General features: G+C 34.5%; 2 protein-coding genes across 2 annotated transcripts; both read right to left on the bottom strand.

The window, feature by feature from the left end:
* Window positions 1-252: 252 nt before the first annotated feature.
* On the bottom strand, window positions 253-15,097 carry LOC109179464 (callose synthase 5-like). The gene is made up of 42 exons (XM_019328954.1): window positions 14,863-15,097; window positions 14,649-14,749; window positions 13,491-13,612; window positions 13,296-13,392; window positions 13,040-13,150; window positions 12,761-12,889; window positions 12,571-12,663; window positions 12,031-12,122; window positions 11,726-11,852; window positions 11,458-11,595; window positions 11,295-11,371; window positions 11,097-11,175; window positions 10,891-11,016; window positions 10,680-10,794; window positions 9,878-10,215; window positions 9,308-9,360; window positions 9,161-9,221; window positions 8,998-9,079; window positions 8,860-8,909; window positions 8,630-8,716; window positions 8,283-8,405; window positions 7,967-8,061; window positions 7,766-7,850; window positions 7,525-7,685; window positions 7,272-7,395; window positions 7,094-7,188; window positions 6,869-6,977; window positions 6,607-6,758; window positions 6,033-6,142; window positions 5,807-5,932; window positions 5,647-5,715; window positions 4,725-4,914; window positions 4,521-4,632; window positions 4,315-4,434; window positions 4,113-4,228; window positions 3,937-4,020; window positions 3,410-3,522; window positions 3,105-3,334; window positions 1,531-2,328; window positions 1,251-1,301; window positions 893-1,078; window positions 253-732 (listed from the first exon to the last, which is right to left on the bottom strand). The coding sequence occupies exons 1-42, from the start codon at window positions 15,059-15,061 to the stop codon at window positions 502-504; spliced, it is 5,757 nt and encodes a 1,918-aa protein (XP_019184499.1). The 5' UTR covers window positions 15,062-15,097; the 3' UTR covers window positions 253-501.
* A 3,447-nt stretch (window positions 15,098-18,544) lies between these two features.
* Window positions 18,545-21,495, bottom strand: LOC109179472. Its single transcript, XM_019328959.1, has 5 exons — window positions 21,429-21,495; window positions 20,509-20,923; window positions 18,865-20,455; window positions 18,656-18,784; window positions 18,545-18,571 (listed from the first exon to the last, which is right to left on the bottom strand). The coding sequence occupies exons 1-5, from the start codon at window positions 21,493-21,495 to the stop codon at window positions 18,545-18,547; spliced, it is 2,229 nt and encodes a 742-aa protein (XP_019184504.1).
* Between the last annotated feature and the right edge of the window lie 2,387 nt (window positions 21,496-23,882).

The raw sequence follows: 23,882 nt of genomic DNA, 5'->3' as shown, positions 1-23,882 counted from the left end.
AAAAATGAAAAATTTAGTGTAAAAAAAGAAAGAAAATAGAAAAAACCTAAATTTATGTGCCTGTGGTATCTGGTGTGCACAACACGCATTAAAATGCTTTATTTTGGTTGTTTGTTTATCTAGTAGTCTCCACAAATTTCAATATAGAAAATATTATGAAATATTATGTCTACTTTGAATTTTTATTTCTACAAATAAAATCTTGATATTGACACTTGTATTAATATAATTTTGTTTTTCGTAGGCACAGATTTTATTGACACTTGTATTAACAATTCTTCTACGGATTTACAGGTTTTGGTGAGCAGAAAGCATGAAGCCGAGGTAGCTGCAGCTAGCTATAGAATATAGATAGCTAAAAATTACTGTCACCATCTAAGTAAGCATAGAGCTGAGTTATGATTCTAAAATTTCCAAATCTATCTGATCTGATCTCCACCTCCTCTGGCTTCAATTATATTCCCTCATATCATTTGCCTGCCTGCCTGCCACCACGTACACTCACTTATTCTTCTTTCCACCAGCAAGAATACGTTGAATCTGAAGGCCTCGGCTGAAGGCTTGGTTGAAAAGCAACCTAGTCTGGAACTCTGACACAAATGGGAACCATGCCAGAAAAGCCACAGGTGCAAGGATAAACAACCCCATTATGTACTCGTACCCTCTTCCCAATGCCTTCACAGATCCCCACATTCCCACGCCCTTCACTATTGGCCTGCATGCTTGTGCTATCTGCACGCACACCATATGTTTTTGTTATATGTACATAAAAGCGCACAATAATGAAAATAAGGATATAGGATGTTAAAATATCCGATCATATCGAAACTTTCAGCATAAATATATATATATATATATATATATATATATATATATATATATATATATGCACCTGCAGAACAGCCCATCCTGTTGGCAGGAAAGCCAGTAAGCTGGCAAAAATATCTCCCACAGTGAGACTCAAGAATGAGAACAAGATGACTAGGATTACTATGAACCCAATGAAAAGGAACAACTTCAGAAGCCTGAACATTAGCTGGAAGTCTGCACTGAACTTCTTCTTGCCCATCGACACTATCTGCACATAAACAATGCATTCAGATACACATCAACCACTCGATCTAGTGGCCTGGGAAGAGGTAACCACCGCTATTTCATAACTCAACAGTAATTTCCCATTATAATATGCTAGAGAGATCAGAAAGAAAAGCTTCACTCGAGACCTTGAGCTCAATCTACTAGGTACTAACCTTTAATATGATTATGACTGCCACAATAACTAGCCAAGACAGACCATAGACCTGTAATAACATCGGAAATATATACATTAAAATGTGATTCATGAGTTGCTAGCAGAAATTAAGAAATCAGTTAAGATGTTGGCTCTCAAAATTATAGAACATGAAAAAGATACACATCAACTGCATGGTCAGTAATCTAACATAAGTTAACTGATACACAATATAATCTATCAGAAGGCCAGGCAGAACAAATTAAAATATGATTATCTATTAAGTAAGAGGTACTTACCATGATGCTCTTACTGTTGTTGGCAACATGTAGCTGATAAACTATGCCATACTGGTAAATTAAGAAGCGGAAGGAAAGCAGAACTTCACAGATACGTCCTACTAATCCAGTGTACTGGAGATGCTCTTGTTCCTCCTCCCACCATGACTCCCAACTTTTGGTTGCAGGAACACCAATTCCACCTCGGTTACTAATCCACTTATTCCAGTCATCCCAGTCATCCACTATCTTTTGCCATTCAAATCCCGAAGGATTGAAAAGGAAAGGAGCAAACAGTAAAGAAACAACGAAAAACCACATTGAAAAAGAGAGGAACAAGAAAGATACAGAATCCGGAGCTGCTGAGCCATACATTTGATAAACTATGAGCATCATCATTATTTCCAGACCTTTAGTAAAATGGCTCCTTGAATACATTCTGTAGTTTTCAGCAAATTTCTCATGTCGCACAACAAAACCACGTCCAGTTGCTCTGTATTTAGCTCCACCATGTAAAATAGTGCGACCAAAATAATGAAGCTTTGTTCCCAGAGAAAAGGTGAAGAATACAGCTGCAAGTTGAAACTGCATAATGATCATATCACCTAGAGCAGTTCTAAACCCTCTTTCAAGTCCAACCTCCATAATCATGGGCAAAGCCATCAATAGACCAAGTTGAACAATAGACTGTGAAGCCATGGCAGCCTTAAGAGCATCATCCCCCTTAGATCTTGCAAATTTAACTATTGCCTTTTCCATTCCACTCAATGAAAGATAGAGTTTTCCATACAAAAATGCATAAACTGTAAGGACCACAATCTGCATCATAAAGTAACAGTCATATCATTAGCAAAACAAAATATAAAAGAAGTTTGAAGAATTAGAATTTCCAAATTCCAAGCAACCTACTATTCAAATGAAATGTAACTGGAGTTTCCAAACTGTACAACTGTTTCGGGTAATCTATATGAGCAGTATCCTGCACTCATAATTATTCCTGTTCTTTATTAAAAAGGCTTTGGATATAATAACATTAGTGATCTATTAGATACTGGATTCCTAATTTTCTCATTCTTGTCTCTTTCCAACTTCTCTGTTGATTACAAATTTGGTAAAACATATAGCAAATGTACCCTTCACTTGTAAAGCTATGATTCAAAAGAATGTGTTCAAAGATAGAAAGTAGAAACCATAGTGTAGCCCTAGTTGTAACATAGCCCATTATACTCCTATATAAAATCATATATCTCCCTAAGAATATACACAACACAATATTAGTATTATTATTAATATACATCTCTTCTAGTTTCTCATATGCTGAGTTTCCACTTAACTGGTAGAGTGGCAGGTGGTGACTATTCGCCATCCTTTAGATCTTTCAATCCCTCAATCTCAACAAGAACGGATGAATGATAAATATAGTTTCAAAAGAAACAACAGATCTACTAATAGCAACTTGTAAATGCAATATACAGAACAAGCCTTAGTTTCATTTTGTGAGCCCCTATTTCCAATTTCAGTAGCAATTTCACTCCAAATCAGCCAAGTTAAGAAAGGAAGCAGTGCCAATGATTAATGAAAAGCAATATAATTACCATTGAACTGACATAAAAGCCAGTGGTTGTGAAATAGCAAGATAGCATTCGGAAAAAGTCAAAACGATGTCCTAATCTATAGACATCACGGCTGATTGTCTGCTCCCCATTACCACATGCAACTTTTGCCTCAAAAAGAGAGATTTGGTTAAGACCAACATCTCGTCCCTTTCCCACTTGGATGTATTCATGGTGGGTAACATTTCCACGTCTCAATGTTGAGTTAAAACCTATTAAGTTAAACATGTTAATGAGAAATTTCTGAAGTTTTGTATGATTCAAAAAAACTAAATTTAAGATACTACCTGCAAATATGTCCTCACTAAGATTGATGCCCCTAGAAGATTTACTGATGCCACCACGGGTAATATGGAAAATTCTGTCGAAGACATCTGGATGTCCATAGTGGAACCGAACCCTGAATCCAACAAATAAACAACAGTTAACACTAAACATTTAGCTCTAAGTCATGACAATCTTTCTGATAAATCTTATCAAAGGGAGATCATCAAATTATCCTTCTAACAAATAAATTTTGGTTTACCCTAATCAAAAGTAAATTCAAGCCCATAGATTTGTTAGCTGTGTACAAGGTAGAGAGCATAACAACAAAATAAATGCATCACTAGACGGACAAGATGACAATCTTCCCACTCCCTTAACAGAGCACACATTTTCTCTTAATACTATTTCTGTCATTTGCATTTGGATTTTATTGAAGAAAGATATTATCCATGTATCAGACAGTCACCTGGATATCACTTCAGTATACAAGATGCATGCTTTGATAATACGAGTAAATAGTTAAGTGGTTAAAGAAGAAGGAACATACTTCAAAGGCCTTGCAAGAACTCTCTGACCAATAGTAACAAAGCTCGTCTCTTGCATTGACATAAACCAAGCCAAAGAAGAAACACTGCAGTTCATGGGTTGATGGTTCATCAGATATAATTAATCTGATTGTATAGGTATGACCCAAAGCTCAAGGGGAAAAACAAATTCTCCAACCTTCCAGTGAAGATATGCTCCCGGACACCCAAAATTGTAGGTGCCAGTACACCATGATTTTCATTGAACTCCTCAAGAAGGTTACGCATCTTAAAAGCTTCTTCCAAGTAATTATCCTGCAAAAGGAAGAAGCAATAATTATTTAAAAACCTGACAACATCCTTCTAATGATTAAAAAAAATCAAGAGGATTGAGAGATCACCTGATTCATGTCAATGGTTTGAAGGGCTTCACCGCGAGAAAAGACGATAGCATGATTCTGATTTTCCGGCTTTCCTTCTCCTATCTTTGCTGATCCTGGTAATTTTATTCGGTAGATTTCCTTAAATCAGAAATGACAAAAGAAAATCAGAAGTTGAGCACAACAAAATAACAAATTAACTATCCTAGGACTAGAACAACCACTACCTGGTCAAGGTTATCAACAGCTTTTACCAAAACAGAATAATAAACCTTTTGAACTTTTCCACCAACCCTTTCTTCAACTTCATCAATATAAGCAACACGGAGAGATGGATTGCTGTGACAAAGAAAGTATGACGAAACAATCAACTACAGCCTTTGACTGACGTGTATTTGGAGAAGTTTACAGTTTATCACTCAGAAACGTACTTGACCAACAAGTTCAATATATCTGTTGCACGACGATCTCCACTTCTCTTCTGATTCCCATAGTTCTGGCATGTTGCAACATATGTGAATTTAATGTCAGCTACAGCCTCTAATTGTGCATGCAATGATCTGTGACTTTTCTTGTCTTCTTCAGATGGAGTTGTGACAGCTTTGTAGCCTTCAAGAATCTCTGTGCATTTAAAGATGACAATTAGAATGCAGAAAATTGACCAAGAGGAAGTAATTGGAAATAGATCTGGCTGCATTAAAATGTATGCCAAATATACTAAAGAAACATAAAACATCAATCTTTACAGGAAATACATATCACACCCTGTTTACTTATTATACATGCAAAAGTTGCCTGTGTAGGCTCCCACTTTCATCACTGATTTGGGAGTATCCACAGTATATTAAAAAGCAGGGAAGAAAACAAAGATAGAATGAATAAATAAATGCTCTATATGACATAGTTTTCTTCTTCTTCTTTTAATAAAAAAGGAACTTATATATTAGAAAATGTATGTTGATATCACAAATTCTAACTGAAATAAGTGACTGAACCTTTACACTCAAAACCATTGATAAAAAGTATATATGTGCTAAAGCCAAATGCATAAAATATGTTCTGACTTCTGACAATGACATAGTGGCGAAGCTTTAACTCCTAGTCCTCTTCAAATTATGTTCATATACCTAGTTTCATATTTTGGTTGTTAATCTATGAAAATTAAACGCCATTACTAGCCTAAATTAGTTAATAAAATAACTCATAAAATATGGAGAACTCAAATTCAAAGTGTTGTCAATGCAGCAGGGAGCACATAACCATTTTTCTCCAACAGATATACTATAATGTAGTGTAAAAATGTTTAGAAGCTAGATTCTTTACACTGTTTACTAGTCATTTTATTGTTATTACCTCCCTCTGTAGCCATGTCAAGAAAAGCTTGAAGCTTTAAAGCCCTTCTGTAGTACATCATCCCTCTAACTGAAATAAGCCCAATATGTATTGGTAAAACAATGCAGTAGGAAATAATGAATATGAAAATAAATATGGAAAAAAGTAATCACTGACTAACCAGTTCTGCAGAGAGTCTGTCCCCTTAAGGAAGCCCAATGGCGTAGCTGGAATATGTTTTCTTCATTTTCCCAGATCTCGTGCTCCTTTTTACATCCAAGACGCTCCATGAAGTTATTCCATTCATCTATATCATAATGATTGTCAATGAAACAACAGAAATCAAAGAAAAGAAATATGATAATATAAGACAAGAAATGACACCCTAATGCAATGACAAGTGAAACCTGGATAAATCTTTTGGAGGTAGTAAATAATTGATACACCATCTTCATTTTCCATCTCAAGGTCACTCTTGGAGTATACAGTTTCCTCACTATAGTATGGAGTCATTACACTGCATTACAAATCCTATGATTAGAATTTGCAGCAGGATGTACAGTAATTAAATTGACTAGTACTGCCACTCAATTGAGATATCCAAGAACCATTGATTACTATGTAAAGATAAACTACTTTAAGGTCACTATCTATAATAAGTTTGGATAGTATGACAAAATATTCTGCCCTGCTTTATGATTATGGTTAAGTAAATGACTCCTAACTATTCTGGACTGATTGCAAACTTTATTTCATCTCCAGAATACAAATACGACACAGGAGAAACCAATAAGAAAAGAAGAAAGCTTGTGTTCATGACAGCCTTTGTATGTCAAGGAAATTGGTGAGCTCTAAAACAAATTAATCCTTGCTTTCTGCATCCCATCCTGCTTCCTACCCAAGAAAATAAATAGAGGGGAGGGGGGACCTAGTATCCTTTCTCGTATGCATGAGGGGAAGGAGTACACAGTATATATCCACCTGAATGAAAGCATTTTGTGAACTCGAGGTGCACGTGGCATTTCCATGAATAATGAATTTGCAAAAAAGGAAATTCTTCGCCGAGCTTCCAGATTCATAGGGACTTCAATAGCAGATTCTTTGACAGTCATGAGGAGACACAGACGTCGGATCTTTGATAAGGACAACATTGATCTTTATTAGTTAGACATGAGCATGTGTTTATAAATTGATAACCACTGCCTCTGTGCTAATTATTATCATCAATGAACAATTAAGATACCTGCTCTTCCCATTGTGCTGTCATTTTAAGGGGGAAGACTATTGCTGGTCTTGAGTCATGACTGGCAAAGAGTTGCTTTCCAGAATCCTTGCTAAGTTCTATCAGTTCACTGAATTGAAATTAGCAAAGAAAGCAATTGATTGTCATACACCAATAGTCAAGAACAAAGCTATGGTTTGAGGGTGATAAAAACAGTTCCTTCTATATTGCACAAAATTCACCAACCGGATTTCATTCACCATCATGTCACGGGTAACTATTTCCAACATGTCTTGCAGTGCTAGAACAACATTGTCTTTCTTGGATCTATCACCATCTCTCTGCAACATGAAAGTAGAGTATATATTTTGTTGTATATGAATATTGCATCTACAGCAGAGAACTTGTATCCAAACTTACTCACCAATAATTCAACTAACTCCACAAATTTCTTAAAAAGATCTGGGAGCAGAGCCATCCGGAAATTTTCAAGGAATGTATTTCTTGAAATGTTACTTTCAATTTCCTTGATGATGACTCCAATGATTCTATCACATATAAATTAGAAATAGGCGTTAGAAGATACTGATGTAAGATCTGTAAGTAAATTAAGAATGCTTGCAAATTTAAAGATGCTGAACGAAGTTGACTGGTTAGGGAAATGATAATGAAGAAACCTTTTCTCAGTCTCCCCCACAACCAGGGTATTCAAAACAAGCTTGAAAGATTCATAGCATTCAATGACTGCACATTTCATGTATTCATCTGCACATATACGCTTCCAAAGGTCTGCATCTTTTGGCCGAAATTGAGCAGCCATGTCTAATGCAATTGGGATCTGCGAAGGAGGCAAACAGTCAGATTCTACATTAATTGGTCCATGCAAAAATCTCAAGTGCTATAGTAGAACGCACTTACTTTACTAGCTAGCAAAAAGGGTGGCCACTGAATTATTTTCAGACTAGGATCTGAGGAATAAGGAACTAGCAACAGGTCCATCTCTCTGAGTTAATCAAACACCTATTTCAGTTCCATATGCAGGCACAAGGTAAAATAGAAACGGGGATAAAGTTAAGAACAGGATAAAATGAACAATAGAATTGAGTTTAGAGACTTTTCCTATCACTTATAATGTCTTCTTCCCTGAAACTGCATATTACTTCATTCCATAACTGAGCAAACTTGGCTGCTTCAGTTCTTCTGCTTGGTGAAACCTGAACATGCAAAAGAATGTGTTATAAATTTTTAACACACATTGATGGGTCCAACCCAATTGGTACTATCTACTTTGTCCAAAGAGCCTCGTATGTTTGTCCACAAAATGTGCCTCACTATTTTCATATCTCATGTAATTTAATATTTGCATACTTCTTCCCAATTTTTTGCCATTTTAAACCTTGTAAAAGAATATCAAAGAATAAAAAGACGAGAGAACCTCATGAAAACGTTTTGAGAGAGAAAATCCCTTCTTCCTGGTTCTTTCAGAAGGAACCAAATATGTATTGAAGGCTCCAGGTAGAGACTGGAATCTTGATCTTAACATGCCAAGAGTTCGGATCTACAAGAATAAAGCACTTATGATTTAAAAGAGTACTTTTCAAATGATTACCATGGCCTGTGAAGGATATATATTCATGCAATTGGCAATAGCTTCACCTCTACAGAATTCACTACCATGCTTCTAGACAATTTCAAATAACCAAGTTAATCCCAATTCCCACATGCTTGCAACTCTTTCTTATTTTAAACAAGAAAAATGTTAGAGCTCTGATAATGAATTACCTCACCAAGCCGATCAAATGCCCCAATAATACCACCACCCAGGGTTGAAAAAATTGCATACCAAATTTGGGTATCCATAAAGTACACCTGCAATAACATTTGCAAGAGTACACACTTGCCTCAGCACAGTTAATCTCTATTCTTTACACTATGGGAAACAGGTGGTACGAAAATTTTAACAAATTGAAAATAACACAGAAAAATAAAATAAAAGAAAGAAGATAAGATACCAAAATCACTGGGGCCCAAAGGGCAGTAACAGCTCCATAGTTTATATCAGCTGCATTGGTACAACACCTCTCAGTATGAGAATAATTAAAGAGGTCAATGGAGATGAACTAAAAGAAGAAACAAATTAGGACAAATACCATTTGGGAAGAACTCATGCCAAGCAAACTGAATATGATGAATATTCATTATATCTTTTGTTGGCCTTACCAGAGGTTTTATCTGGTGCAACAAAGAGACTATACTTAGTAGAAACTATGTATCCTGATCCAAGGAATAGAACCGAAGAGATGTTGTAACTACCTGGACAAAATAGCTAAATGCAAATTTGCAACACAGAAGCAGCACCCAGAATAAAGTATACCTGGCAAGGGAAGAAAAAGGTGAAGAGGGCAGATGCCAAAATCAAACAGAAGAAAAGAAAGTAATTAGAATTTATATAAAATATACTTTATCAGTGCGAATTGACTTTCATGCATCCCCCTTCCCACATAGATTCTAGGCTGAAAAGGGATAAAAACAAAGAAAAAGACATTGAGGTCAAATATAAGGTTATAAAGTACTCAATAGGAATATGCATGGGGAATAAAAGATGGAAGATTGAGAGTAGTGCATAATGCAGCATCCGGAGCAACAAATATAAAAGCCATGAAAACTTTTGTCAATACAAGACTGGAATTACAGCTCCAGGAAATGAAAAAGAAAGTCGAAAATATATTAAAAACCTATTTTGGTTCATTAGATATGCTCATATGCATTTTATATTAATTAATACAGAGCAGTAACTATTTTCCCCAGAGATTTAACATTTGCCTACAATTCAAACCTGATCAGGAACTATAAATTATAAGCTTGTCATCTGGCTGATACAAAGAAATTAACACACAAGTGTATCTTATTACATTTTTACTTCAAATTCAATGCATGTCAAGTTCTATCTATGTTTATATGCACACAGATGGATAGTCGTAAAAGAGCGTACTATGTTTGCACAGCTCACTTTACAGTAGGAAAGAATACCTGTGACCACCATAGAAGAAATCTTACAACAAGCCAATCTGAGCTCTCTATCCAACGTCGAAGCATTGGGAACAAAAATAAAGCTGCTGCAAGTAAATTTGGTAGCAGGTATATAGCCACAGCCATGGCATACAGTGGTGGAATGCCCTTAACTCTATTTAGAAATGAAAATGCATCCCTAATCTGGGCAAAATTGAAGGAGTTGTTTTGATGGACGTAACACAGTGGAAGGATGATACTCCAAGCCAGGCTAACAATGATCTTCAAAATATTCCTCAAAACATCTGTAAACATCCATCTATGATAGCCCGGAAAGTTCAAAATAAGGTCCAAAATACCTAGTTTCATAGATTAAGAAGAAAGGAAAAGAAAATTAATTTTCCAATCAATACAACTCAAGGCTAAAAATTACAAATGTTTAGAAACTCAAGACCACCACAATATCAAACTTGTTCTACCCGGAATTCCAAAACCAAGAATTCAGTCTTAAGTATTATTGATTTATTGTACAATCCAAAACTGTCCCATTGGCATTATATATTAGCTGAGAGAAAAGGCTATGGAAGATGCCTAGAACATATAGAAATAGAACCCCTGAAAACCGAATAGTTGGCAAACAAATACAGAGTGTACGTTAATGAGAACTCTAATTGTCATCTTCCCACACCTTTTCCAAAGCATCAAATCTTAGGACTAAAAGGTAGGGAGAAAGAGAGCTAGTGCCTACAGACATGCAGAAAAATCTAATAAATCTTTTTATGCTTGAATGTAATTAATGCAGCAAAGACGAAGAAGGGCATACTTTGAAGGAAGCGAAGAAGGGCTGCTGTGATGAAAATACTCGACAGATCATATAGCACATCCTTCCGAAATATATCCAATAGAGAAATATCACTCCATGCAATTATAATCAGGGCCTAAAACAGCACAGTCCAATAGTTACTGGCATAAGCATCTAGTGATAGTAGCAAAAGGGCAGTTGATTCATTATTATTAATTTTTGAACAGGTTACCTGTAAAGCAAGAATGAAAAATGTCCAGAGGCGGTCAAAACTTCGAAAGGTATGCCAAAATGATCTGGTCTCGGCAAAATACGATTTACCCATCCTTGCAGGATTTTTGTCAGAAGTTCCTTTGCCCTGGGATAGCAGTCATATAAAGTAATAAGGAATATTATCATCCATATGAAGCAATTGATGAATAAATAGTGTGAGTGTACTTTAGATGTGTCTCGTGTAGATTTGAAGAATTCTCCATCATCACGCATTGGCCAACCCAAAGAAAAGCAATCTGAACACCTGGGCAAAGTCAACCAAATTATTATTATAATATGTAAAAGAAGAAAAAAATGCAAGCAATCACTGCATGTTTTAATATTAAACAAGAAATACAATGTTCAACTTGAATTCTTAAATACCAGAAATACTCATTCAAATCATCATAGTTGCACCAAGCGGTGTGTGGTGCTTTTCCATTTTTGCTTTTCTTAGCCTCCTGGAGAAATGTAATCACTATTTCACTATCTTTGACAAGATAAGCCCAATAATTAATAAAGTACTACAGGATTGTATAAATAGTACCTTGTCAATCACTTGATAAATGGGAGTAATGACCTTCCGCAGGAAAGATTCATCATCCCCACCATAAGAAGGCTTGATGTTTTCACCAGTGACAATGCTAACATTTCCAGCTAAGAGACCATGAAGTTCATATGCCATCTAAACAAATATTTGGAAAATGATATTACTTGTATTAATTTATAATTACTCTGTACATTCTTATATAATTATCTGTATATTTTGAAAATTGAAATGGTGCCAGTTCAAGAGTAAGATAACTGCAACTCACATTGTGGAAGATATAGCATAGACACTCTGGCATGAAACGAATGTTAGCTGCCTCACCCCAGATTAGAAGATAAAGGCCCATGTAAAGTATTCTTCTTTGTTTCACTTCCTGATCTCCTTGAGGGAGTCTAAAATCACCAAGAGGCACATTAAATGAATTTATTTACAATATATATTTGCATATTTATAGCCCCATGCACATCTGTATAATAGTTTAATTCAGAAATCATCTATCTGAAGATATGCATGTGAAAGAAATCCATTGGAAAGAAAACTGGTTGAAAGTGGAAACTCCTAATACCTCACCTTAAACTGTGTTTCCTCCCCAAATATTTGCACCAATTTTTGTAGTTTTTGAAAAGCTTGTTCATGAGTGCATCAACAGCTCGACCATCAAGCTGTATGAAAACCACATATTTTCAGTACACTTTCTAGCCCTACTCTGGAGATTTATGGAGCAAGTTACAAACTCAAGACACATTAGGAAAAACTATATACAGTTTAAGTGTATGTATATTAATATATGGCTTTTTTATTCAACTAAACAGCCATAATATAATCTTAAGTAAAAGAGAGAACATAATTTCATACCATGTCTTGAAAATTGCACAATTTCAATAACTAAATACAGAATATTAACTAACAGGATAACTAAGTAATCCGACATATATGTTCTAAGGATGTAAATAACACCAAACTTAAATCTTGGTATAAAAAATGGAAACATGATTTGTAATGAGCAGACAATATTTAGATTCTGAATATCCCGGCTAGTGCAGCAAACCAGAAGTTGTGAATTTCAAAGCACAAAAATATTTGCAGCTTAACATGATAAGTTTTTCTTGCCTTGTTTTGTGGCTCTGGTTTTGGAACCAGCCTTGAATGGATATTGGCAAGCAGTAGAGTTAGATGTTCCCGTTGGTTCCTTACATTGTCTCTCTGTATACAATAAATAGACCAATGAAACTTTGACATTCATAAAGAATGGAACTCAGTCTAAATGACCAGTACCCTTTTTTGGATGACCAATTTGTACCTGAAACCCAAACATGGCCCTTAGCCAATCCAAAAGGTCGAGCTCCCCAGCTCTCTGCCTTTGCTGCTCAAATGAGGCTGGCCAACTCAATCCATGCGTGTTTGAAAGAGCTGCCACGGCAGCTTTAACCTGGAGAAAACAAAAAAAAACAAAAAAAAAAACAAAAAAAAAAAAAAAAAAAAAAAAAAAAAAAAAAACAAAACAAAAAAAATCCATCATCATTCAGACTAACTTGTTTAATAGAATCTGTACCCTATATGTTTGGATGCAAAATTTCACCTCTTCAAGCTGCATGATAGATTGTGAAGCTCCTGCAGAATCAGGGGGAATGATGTTATAGGGAGCATAGATTTCCTTCTTTGCCTGAACATCATTTGCTGCTGCAATAATCTGTTTAAACAATTCATATTTGTTATGATCTTCTCTGAATATAATTCTTTCACAAAAGCATGAAAGCATCATAGGCAAACAGCAAACTAATATCTGAATTCTGAACAATAAGTGTGCAATCCTATAGAGTGTTATTACAACTAACCTCAGGAGCAACTTCTTCAACTTTTTCAGTCTTGTTGACAGCACAAAGAACCTCAAATAGCACTCCAGCAGTCTGGTACGCTTTGCCAAGCTGAGCTCTGTTAGTAAAATATTAAAACAATTAACACCAAGTACGCTTTCCGACAACTTTTTCCGCATAGTAAAAGGGAAACTATTATATTAAGTCTCTGCATACCTATCTGCTTGTTCACCCTTGTTAAGTGCCACAACATACTGCTCATAGTATTGCTTATAGAAACTCTCTATTTCTCGTGCATCAGTCTTCTTCACTCGAGAAGCAAGACTTGATGCATTGTCCTGAAACGGATTACTATTAGCAAACCTCTATAGTATGTCAAAGGAAGCATATTTCCACTAGCCTACTGCAGTTCCTAGCAACTGTTCACATGTTTCCTACTGGATGTTCAGTTGTGAGCACTTCAATTCTATAGATTCTGAATGCATCTTTATAAAGGGAAATTGATGCACTCCAATTATTATTCATTTTGGAGCATTCAAATGTTGAATGCATTAATGTTTGCAAATTGCAAGGAGTAAAAGGGCAGATTGGAGAATTGCTTTTTTTTAATGTGATGTGAAATTGAGAGAATATTGCAGGAATATAGAGAAAGTAATAAAGATATTTCAAATTGATAAATGTCAACAGTTAAAGAACCATTTATAGTCCAATTGAAAGTCAGAGATAAAGTTGGTAAATACCAATAGTTAAGAGACAATTCTTGGAATAAAATAGTTTAATTAATATCCATGGTGTTAGATAGGAATAATTAATATAGAGTAACAAATAAATTAATAGTAAACCTATTTTTCCAATTTTACCTATAATATCCATCAAATAACCAGATTGACCTAAACATCAACCAATTGTTATACTATGAATCAGGGCCCACCTTACATTATGGACATTGGTCTAAAAATCATGTGTTTACATTTAATATATTATGTGCCTTCAATTAATAAATTATGTGTCTATAAATAAATTAAAAAATATATAATTTGCTAACTGCATGCACATAATATATAAACGGTAAAAACATAATAAGATGTAGTAACGTAGAAAAATAATAGTTAATATATTATGTGCCTACGGTGCTTTCAATTTATTTACACACATAATCATCTTTTATCTGCAGACACGTAATCTGAATATAATTTCGAATTAGAGTCCACAGTGAAAAATGGACTTGCTCCATGGTATAATTTGCCAACGTCAAATGGATATGTTGAATTGAATCTAACTTGATATTATCCAAAGCAAGTCAACGGAAAACGACAAAGTGATGATAGCAAATTAGCAATGCAATAAAATGCAGATGGAATAAAAGGTACATACACGCTCTAATCGTTGATGGAGAGCGGTTTTGAATTGACGCACACCACGTCCACTCGAGGTAGGGTCCAATCTGTGCGCCTTCTCGAAAGCGTAGAATCGACCTGAGTGAACGTAACAAAATAACCAAAATAGGAGGAACAGTTAGGGCTTCAAAACTGGAATTCAAAAGAAGCTTCACATCGCATTTGTATACGATAGGAGGCCATGTGCGTACAAAGATATGCAACTCGAGGGCGTTCGTTTTGGATCTCTGTGGCAACGCGGAGGATAGGTGAAATGGACTGAAGGGACGAGGGGACGACTTCGGTGTCGAACACTTCCCCCATGGAGAAGGTGGTCATGGCGGAATTGCGTGAAGCCCGCCGCATCAGCGACGGCAGCCCCGACGGGTCCAGACCTCTTGGCGACGTCATTTTCTCTCTTCTCCTCCTCACTTCACTATTCTTCGTTTAGAGACGCAAACTAGCTTCAATCTACACTACCTCAAACAGGTTCATCTCCTCCTCTCCATCATCAACCCTCTCTTCCTTCCTTTCGCTCTAAAATCATATCAATGCAGAAGTAGGTCAAAAAATGATGATATACGTTGGCATTCACATTTCCATATTGATGCATTCATATTCAATATATTTTGGATGATCATATGAATGAGTGAACGAATTCTAGAGATAGAAAGAGAGATGAATGCGGAAACTTATATCTGATCGGGAGACAACGAGAGGCCGGACAAGTTTATGGAGTTGAGACAAGCTAGGAAGTAGGAAAGGATGAAATGTAAGAGCAACCCAATGGATTCATTTTTTAGCTCGAGATTTCTTCTTTGGGTCCAAACCAAATAGGAAGAAATTTTTTTTTAGGGGAATTGACTGATTAAAATGAGAATTTTTAAAGGATGAAAATAAGAATGTTATAAAACTTGGAAAATTATTGGAACCGGTTTTGGTGTTATCAAATAGAAATTGCAAGTTTCAATATAATTTTGATTTTTTTAAAATTATTTCTTTGTTAAATCAGTAAATTGTGTGTGGCACTACATATATGCCACTCACAATTGCGACTTGCTTTTATGGACTGACACTTGCTTTTGTGGTACAAAGTGTTATTAAAAAAAAAAAAAAGGCCTGGTCGTCGCTGGATTGAAATCATCGAAACTCCAGAGCTACAACGAACCGCCGCCGATAATTCCGCTATCAAATTAACTAGCGCCGCTGCTAACTGGCCGTCAAGATAAGATATTTCATAGAGCTTCATGTATGATTCAAAAGCCATTAGCTCCTGCACTTGGTTCTCTTCTTCTGCCCTGGTTGCTACGTGAATCGCCTTCTCTTCTTCTCCTACCGCCTTAATCTGGTTCATTAATGATCCTTCATTACTAGTCTAGGTACACGAATAATACCCATTCTCGGAGCCTCATCAAACGGACCCGGAAGTTTCTTAGCTCTGAGTGGAATATGGCAAATTATATCAGGCACCTGGGAGCACAATGCATTGTGCGCCTTAAAAAATATGTGCATAATGCATTATGCGTCTTAAAAAATATGTGTATTATGTTATTAGTTTATGTGTATTATGTATTATGTTAAAAGTTTATGTGTATTCTATTATACAATTATGTATATACGAAATAGGAGATTTTTAGGGCCACAATGCATTGTACGTCCGACGCATGATATAACAATTGGTGGTAGGCTGGTGGTTATACCGTGGACTGCAGTGCACGTGCATCGCGGTCAAAATGGCGTTGTTTCTTTAAGTAAAGAAACGGCGCGCTAGTCAAAATGGCGTTGTTTCTTTAAGTAAAGAAACGGCGCGCTATTACTGTTAACGGAGCATGCATTTTTTGGTATGTTAATTACCAACTAAAACTACAGTGTATCTAAACTGACACTACAGTGTATCTAAACCGACACTGCCTCACGTATTATTTTATATATTATCAAATGAAACTGCAATTATATCAAAATGACACTGTAGTTGTGGTGAAATTAAATTGCAGTTTATATAAAATGAAACTGAATAACATTTCACATATTTGAGTGTATATTGTGCAATGAAACTGTAGTTATATCGAAATCATCATGTAGCTGTGTTTTAATGAAAATATAGTGTATATAGAATAAAATTAAATAACATTTTCACATATTTGAGTGTATAAATATCGAATGAAACTATAGTTATATCGAACTGAAATTGTAGTTGTGTTGAACTGAAACTGCAGTGTATACAAAATGAAACTGAATAACAGTTACATTTTGCGGATTCTTTTCATTAAATAAAATGACATCGTTTTGAAGTTCGGTGCATAATCGATTATGTACCACGGTGCACGATATAATTTGCCTCCTACCGTTTTATAGGCCCGGGACAAGTGAAAAAAGATGGCCCCATATCATATTAGAAATTAACATAAATTTTTATAATTAAATATATGCATACAAAAATACTAATTTCAACCAAATTGAAATAAACTTCAAAAATTTTCAATAATTTACAGATACAAAACTAATCATGAAAACAAAAAGATTTTATGTACTTTAATTTCGTAGATGCAAAATCATCGAATGACTTCCAAATTCCAATGTAAATCTACAAACTACTCAATTTGTTTATTTATTTATTTATTTATTTTTGCACTTTCAAATAAAAAAATTTTAGGCAACATTGTATAAAAAATATTATTATAAAAATGATTTAAAAATAAATAAAAGAACAAAAGATCATGTGAAGCACTTGTACAATTACACTTAGGATTCAATCAATGAAAGATCCTTATTCCGCTTAATCAAAAAATCCTTATTCCGTTTAACCGATAAACATGTGCCTTCAATCCCTTCATATATACACACAAAAATACATTACAAAACTTACAAAATAAAATATAGGGAAAAGTGCATTTTTCGTCCCTAAGTTATAGGGTAATTGTAGGATTCGTCCCTAAGTGTTGTAAATACCCACTTTTCATCCCTAAGTTATAAGCTATGATGCAATTTTCGTCCTTTTTCTAACAGAGGTGTTAAGTGACTGTTTAATGTAAGGGTAATTCTGTCCAAACACATTTAGGCTCATTATTAATTTAATATTTCCCTAATTATACTCTTTCCCTAATTATACTCTTGTACTCTTGCGTAGACTGGGTCATTTCTTTTATCATTTTTTCATATTTTAAACATGCAAAATTTATGATGTTAAAAATTGTTTTTGAGATGCTCCGGCTTGTAAGTACACAAAAATTTTAAAACAACACTCAAGACTTTCAATAAATATAATATTGATTTCTTTCAATATATTGAAATGTTGGTAGTTTTCAACACAAAAGACTTTCAAAATTAAAGTGATTCACAAAAATCATTCCAGAACTTACCTATTAACTACTTAGCTTGCCAAGCACCTTGTGCTCAGATGGCATGTAGTGACCTCTCCCATGTGGGAAGTCATGAGATCGAGCCTCAGTGGAGGCGTTGTTGACTCTTTGTGCTTCATTAGGTTGAGAAAGTATATTTGAACAGATACTACAATGTAATAGAGTCAGTAGCATTCAAAAAAAAAAAAAAAAAAAAAAAAAAACTACTTAGCTTGTATTAAATATTGGTTGCATTACAAAAAATAAAAATAAAAAATTTAAGATCTAAGCAGCCTTCTAAACCTACATACTAATTGATGCTATAAAGCATCATCTTCATTTATGTTGTTTGGTCTTTCTTGGTGCACAACCTTGACTCAATTTTCTTTTTCTTGGTGACTTTCCAACTGTCTGTGATGGAGTTGTTTCTCTATGTATCTGTGTGCATTGGGGACCAAGGAGTTATGTTCTGCAAACAAGGAATTAGATAATTGTAGTGCATTGAAAATCAAAGTTTTTGCAAATTTACATATTATCTTTAAAGAAAAAGAAAAATTTAAGAGTATTGACCAACCAATTCATCCTGCAAAGCATTAGAGATTATCATTTCAATGACATTATCATTTGGAACAAACCATGCAACAGCACCAGGGGGCTGGACTTAAACATTAGCAACTTCAACAGCAAGTGGTTCAACTTCAGCAGCTATATTAGCCACAGGGTGTTCAACTTCAACTTCAGTAGCAACAGGGTGTTCAACTTCAACTTCGGCAGGGGGTTCAACATCATTTTGCCTCTATTGAGAAAGTGTAATAAATGATAATGAAATTGTCGATATAGAAAACATAATGTAAAGACAAATACAAGTGTAATTACCTGGTTTTTGCAGCTACGCTTGTTATGGCCATATTGTCCACAAATTGAACACTTCTTTTTCTCACCCTTTCTTGATAACTTGCTAATTAGCTTATCACCCACAATAGATTCATTCTCAATAGGATCTCTCTTCCTTAGTTTTTTTGGTCTGCCTGGTTGCACTTTATACTTGGGTGGTAGTGGTGGTTTTTGGCCAGTTTTTGTCCATAAATCTGAGGGATGAATTGGCATTATTGCTGGTTTATAACTCCTCATATATGCTTCCACAGTATAGCAATGATGGACATAATCTTCAGGTACTTCCCCTTTTGTTCTAATTGCTGCAATGGCATGACTACAAGGGATTCCATTAAGATCCCACCTCCTACAACTGCAACATCTTTGATTCAAATTTACCTTGTAAGTCTTAAAAAAGCCAGAAATGTCTTCAACTTGGTAGTTGTCATCATTTGCTTTGTATGCTATCAAATCACCAGTGTGTGCCTTGTTTTGTTCAAGAATTTTTATGATTTTAGGGCATATTTTCATTACACTTCCCTTCATTTTGTCTCTGTTCTTCTGCATCCTAGACATTAGGTAAATTCTCAAGCTCTCACACATTGTTAGTATGTACTTATCCCTTGCATGACGAATGGAGCTGTTAAATGACTCACACAAATTATTCAGCAGCATGTCAGACTTTAGATAATCAGAAAAATATGCCCTGCAAAAGTGTCTTGGTTCCCTATCTAATATCCATTGGGCAGCTTTTGGATTTAATAATCTCAAACCTTCCAAGTGCTTTTGAAATTCACTTTCTGTAGTTGATCTACAAGCAGCCCAAAAATTCTGCTTCATGACTTGACCACCATATCCATCCTTGCTGAAATTAGCATGGAGATGCCTCACACAATGCCTATGTTCTATATATGGAAATAACTCTTCAAAAGCAGGTACTAATCCCTTTTGTTTATCAGAAATAAAGGTCCATCCAATGGGGTTTTGAGAAATATGAAGATCACCATCTAATAACTCAAGAAACCACTTCCAAGTTTCGTTTAACTCACCTTCAACCACAGCAAATGCAATTGGGTACATGTTGTTATTAGCATCTACTCCAACTGCACTTAATAATTGTCCTCCATTTTGATTTCCCTTCAAATGGCATCCATCTACACCAATTAAGGGCCTACATCCATTTAAAAACCCTTCTTTACATGCACCATAACATATATACAGCCTCTTGAATCTACTCCTACCCTCCATTGAATAAGTGTTGTCCAAAATTAACTTCACACTAGTGCCAGGGTTAGTTTTCTTAAGTTCTTCACAATAATCCAACAACAAATTATACTGATGATTTTGAGAACCAGTTACTAGCAACTTTGCCTTTTGCTTGGCCCTAAATGACTGAAATTTTGAAATATTGCATCTAAACTTTTTCTTCACATGCCTTTGGAATTGAACTCTGCCCCATTCCTCATTTAATTTGAATTCATCCTTATAATATTTGGCAAGAAATCCAGATTTAATCAGTTGATTGTCATGTTGTTCACCACAACTATGATTGAGCCTATATGTTTTAATGGTAAAAGGACAATTTTCATTGCTCCTAGAACCAAATATAACCCAGTCACAATTTACATCCCTACATTTTGCTCTAACTCTCTAGGCTCATTCTTCACAAAGTAGACATCCTTTTTTCTCAATGCTTCATACCTTTCAACTGCCCACTTAAACTCCTTGTTATCTTTAAAAATCATTCCTTCTTGAAATTGAAAATCCTCCAAGTTGAATTTTGATTCACTAAAAACTAAACTAGAATTACTCCCTTCTTCCACATCAGAATTTGAACTAATACTCCTTAATTCATCTTCAGAATCAACACAATCTACTTCATTTATTTGGGCAATTGAACTACCAAATTCCTCTACAACATTTGTAGCTGCACTATCAGCAACATTACCATGTTCATCTTCACTTGAAAACTGAGAATCATCAAATTCACCATCTAATGATGTTGATTTTTCATTCTCAGAATTACAGTTACCCCCTTCACCACTATGTCCTTCATGTGAATCTAACAAACCAAAAGACTCGGTTAAAAAAAAAAAACAAACAAACAAACCAAAATATATTTTACAATTAAACAAGTACAACACTAATCAACATTAAATAATGAAGACGAACAAAGAATAACAAATATACTATTCTGGTTTTATTCATACGTGGATCCAATATTTTTTTTGATTACATAAACTAATTCATAAAAATTTCAAAACCCTAAACATGAAACTATTAAACAAATAACAAGAACTAATATTTTACCCAACAATCAATTAAACAAATACACAAATTTTTCAATTATATAAACTAATTTGTAAAATATTTAGAATCTAAATGCAAAACAATTAAACAAATATGGAGTAACATGAACTAACATTTAACCCAACAAGCAAACAAACAAAAACTAAGCCCTAAACATTAAAACAAAATAACGAAATTAAAGAAAAATATGCCTTGCAAAATTAACGAGAAATTGAATTGCTTAAACCTTCGAAAATTAACAAAGGGGAAGAACTTACACGGTAGAGTTCCCTTCCAGCCAAGTAATCGCCGATTAATCATCGAGAAATTTTTAGAATGCTTCATCTCTTGACCATCAATTTATGAAAAAATAGTAGCGTGAACTGTGAAGTGGAAGAGTCAGTGTTGAAAACCTACGCAAGAGTATAATTAGGGAAATATTAAATTAATAATGAGCCTAAATGTGTTTGGACAGAATTACCCTTACATTAAACAGTCACTTAACACCTCTGTTAGAAAAAGGACGAAAATTGCATCATAGCTTATAACTTAGGGATGAAAAGTGGGTATTTATAACACTTAGGGACGAATCCTACAATTACCCTATAACTTAGGGACGAAAAATGCACTTTTCCCTAAAATATAATAAAATTAATGTTCATATAATAAACCTAATAAACTTACAATTTCATTGTAAATAGAAATCCTTAATAAAATTAAAACACAATTAAAATTCCTAACTCTTAAACAAAAATACCATTAACATTTAAATCTTTCTATCTTTCTATAAGCCATATATAGAGCTTTGGCCAATCACAGCTTAGCATTTCCCCGCCCAGTGTAAACGCATTATTTTATAGATAGGGATAGAGATTTTCCTTTCATTTTTTTTGATAGATAGATCGAGATAGAGATATGAATAATTATATTTTCCTTTCATATGGTAATTTTATATTAATTTCAACTTGAGTTTATTTTTCACTTTTTCTTTTTGTAAAAATAAAATTAATGTATAAAAAATATTTCATTAAAAAACTTAAATCTTTTCAATGACATCCATATTGATATATTTTAAATTTTTTTTAAAATAAATTTATAGGTACATACCGAATACGTATTAGAATAAATTTTCCCTGGTAGTTAGGGATGGCAACGGGCGGGGCGAGGCGGGGAGTATACTACCCGTTCCGTCCCCGCTACCCCGACCCCGTTCCCGTCCCCGTCTCCGTCTCCGTCCCCGCGGGGGAATTGAAAAAGTTCCCCATCCCCATTCCTACGAGGAATTTGGCCGGGACGGAGATATTCCCATCCCCGGTCAACCCCATAGTCAAATTGTCAAAAATTAGTACAGTTAAAAAAAAATAAAATCTATAATTATATGATTCATCATTCATTTTTCAATTTCAATAGTAATACAGTACAATTATATGAATGATTGTATCAATTCAATCCACCAACAAACAATTATATGATTAAATTTTTAAATGGTTCACAGTATGTATACACTAATACGACAACAATCTTAATTCCTAAAATTATATATATATATATATATATATATATATATATATATATATATATATATTAATTTTCGGGGACAGGACGAACGGGACGGGATGGGGCGGGGAGGGTATCCCCGTCCCCGTCCCCATCTCCGTCGGGGAATTTTTCCCCGATCCCCGACATTTTTCCCCATTCCCGTCCCTGTCCCCTACGGGGATGGGGATCGCCGACAGAGACGGGACACATTGTCATCCGTATTGTTAGTCCACTTACTGTTATACATGTAAAATAGTCAAGGGACTAAAAGTGAATTTTTTTCTAAATATTATGAACATTGTACGAGATGAATGTTATTAAACATGATGGGTCTATAATAATATTTATTTATATATATTAAATTTTGTTTTGGTGAACATTATAAACTTACTATAGAGTGAATGTAAATACATATGATGTATATTTAGTTTAGTGTTTATGAATATTAATGTTTATGTTTGTGGACATATAGAACAAATATTATGAGTATAACACACAATGAATATTATTAAACATGATGCGTTCATAGTATACTGTCTATGTACATTAAGCTTTATTTTGATGAATATATAGAATGAATATTATGAACCTACTATAGATGAATGAAAATGCATATAATGTATATTTAGTTTTGTGTTTATGGACACTAATAAGGTTTGACTTTGGATATATAGAACAAATATTATGAACATAGTCTATGATAATATTATAAAATATGATGCACTAATTGACATTTGATATAAAACAATGTCATTTTGGACTAGGATCCACAATAGAAGGTGACCCTGGTCCACCATGGGAGCAACACGCATGACCTGCATTTACTAATGAAATATATTATCTTGGAAACCTTAAACAATACACATAGCCTGCACTTACTAATATTATATTATATTTGAGTTTAGTATATGGAAATTCTAATACTTTTGGGCAGCCAAATACATTATTATATTTGTTCTGCTGACTACATTTAATTAAAATTTCCAAATTCAAATTTTGTGTCTAGCAAAGTCACTTTTGCATTGTATTCATGAACTGACCATTACTTGATTTGGTAATGTACTTTGTGAGTTAGAATAATGTACCTTATGCTCTAAAATAATGTACGCTCTGAGTTAGTAAAATGTATTCTTTGTAAATGTCACATGTATTCATGAACAAACCATTACGTGATTTGGTAATGCACTTTCACT

This window comes from Ipomoea nil, unplaced genomic scaffold, assembly GCF_001879475.1.
Source record: "Ipomoea nil cultivar Tokyo-kokei standard unplaced genomic scaffold, Asagao_1.1 scaffold0925, whole genome shotgun sequence".
In the NCBI taxonomy this organism is placed as follows: domain Eukaryota; kingdom Viridiplantae; phylum Streptophyta; class Magnoliopsida; order Solanales; family Convolvulaceae; genus Ipomoea; species Ipomoea nil.
This window is presented reverse-complemented; position numbering and strand designations above follow the sequence as displayed.

Bases quoted from the DNA above. Each gene is read 5' to 3' on its own strand.
- LOC109179464 (XM_019328954.1), bottom strand. From the start codon at position 15,061: ATGACGTCGCCAAGAGGTCTGGACCCGTCGGGGCTGCCGTCGCTGATG. The intron at 5,933-6,032 runs GTTTCACTTGTC...ATTATGATATAG, and splicing joins CCTCCAAAAGATTTATCCAG to ATGAATGGAATAACTTCATG. The intron at 3,335-3,409 runs GTAGTATCTTAA...TTAACTTAATAG, and splicing joins TAGTGAGGACATATTTGCAG to GTTTTAACTCAACATTGAGA.
- LOC109179472 (XM_019328959.1), bottom strand. From the start codon at position 21,495: ATGAAGCATTCTAAAAATTTCTCGATGATTAATCGGCGATTACTTGGC. The intron at 20,924-21,428 runs GTAAGTTCTTCC...TTGGTTTGTTAG, and splicing joins CTGGAAGGGAACTCTACCGT to ATTCACATGAAGGACATAGT. The intron at 18,572-18,655 runs GTTTAAGTCCAG...AATGCTTTGCAG, and splicing joins TTGCTGTTGAAGTTGCTAAT to GATGAATTGGTTGGTCAATA.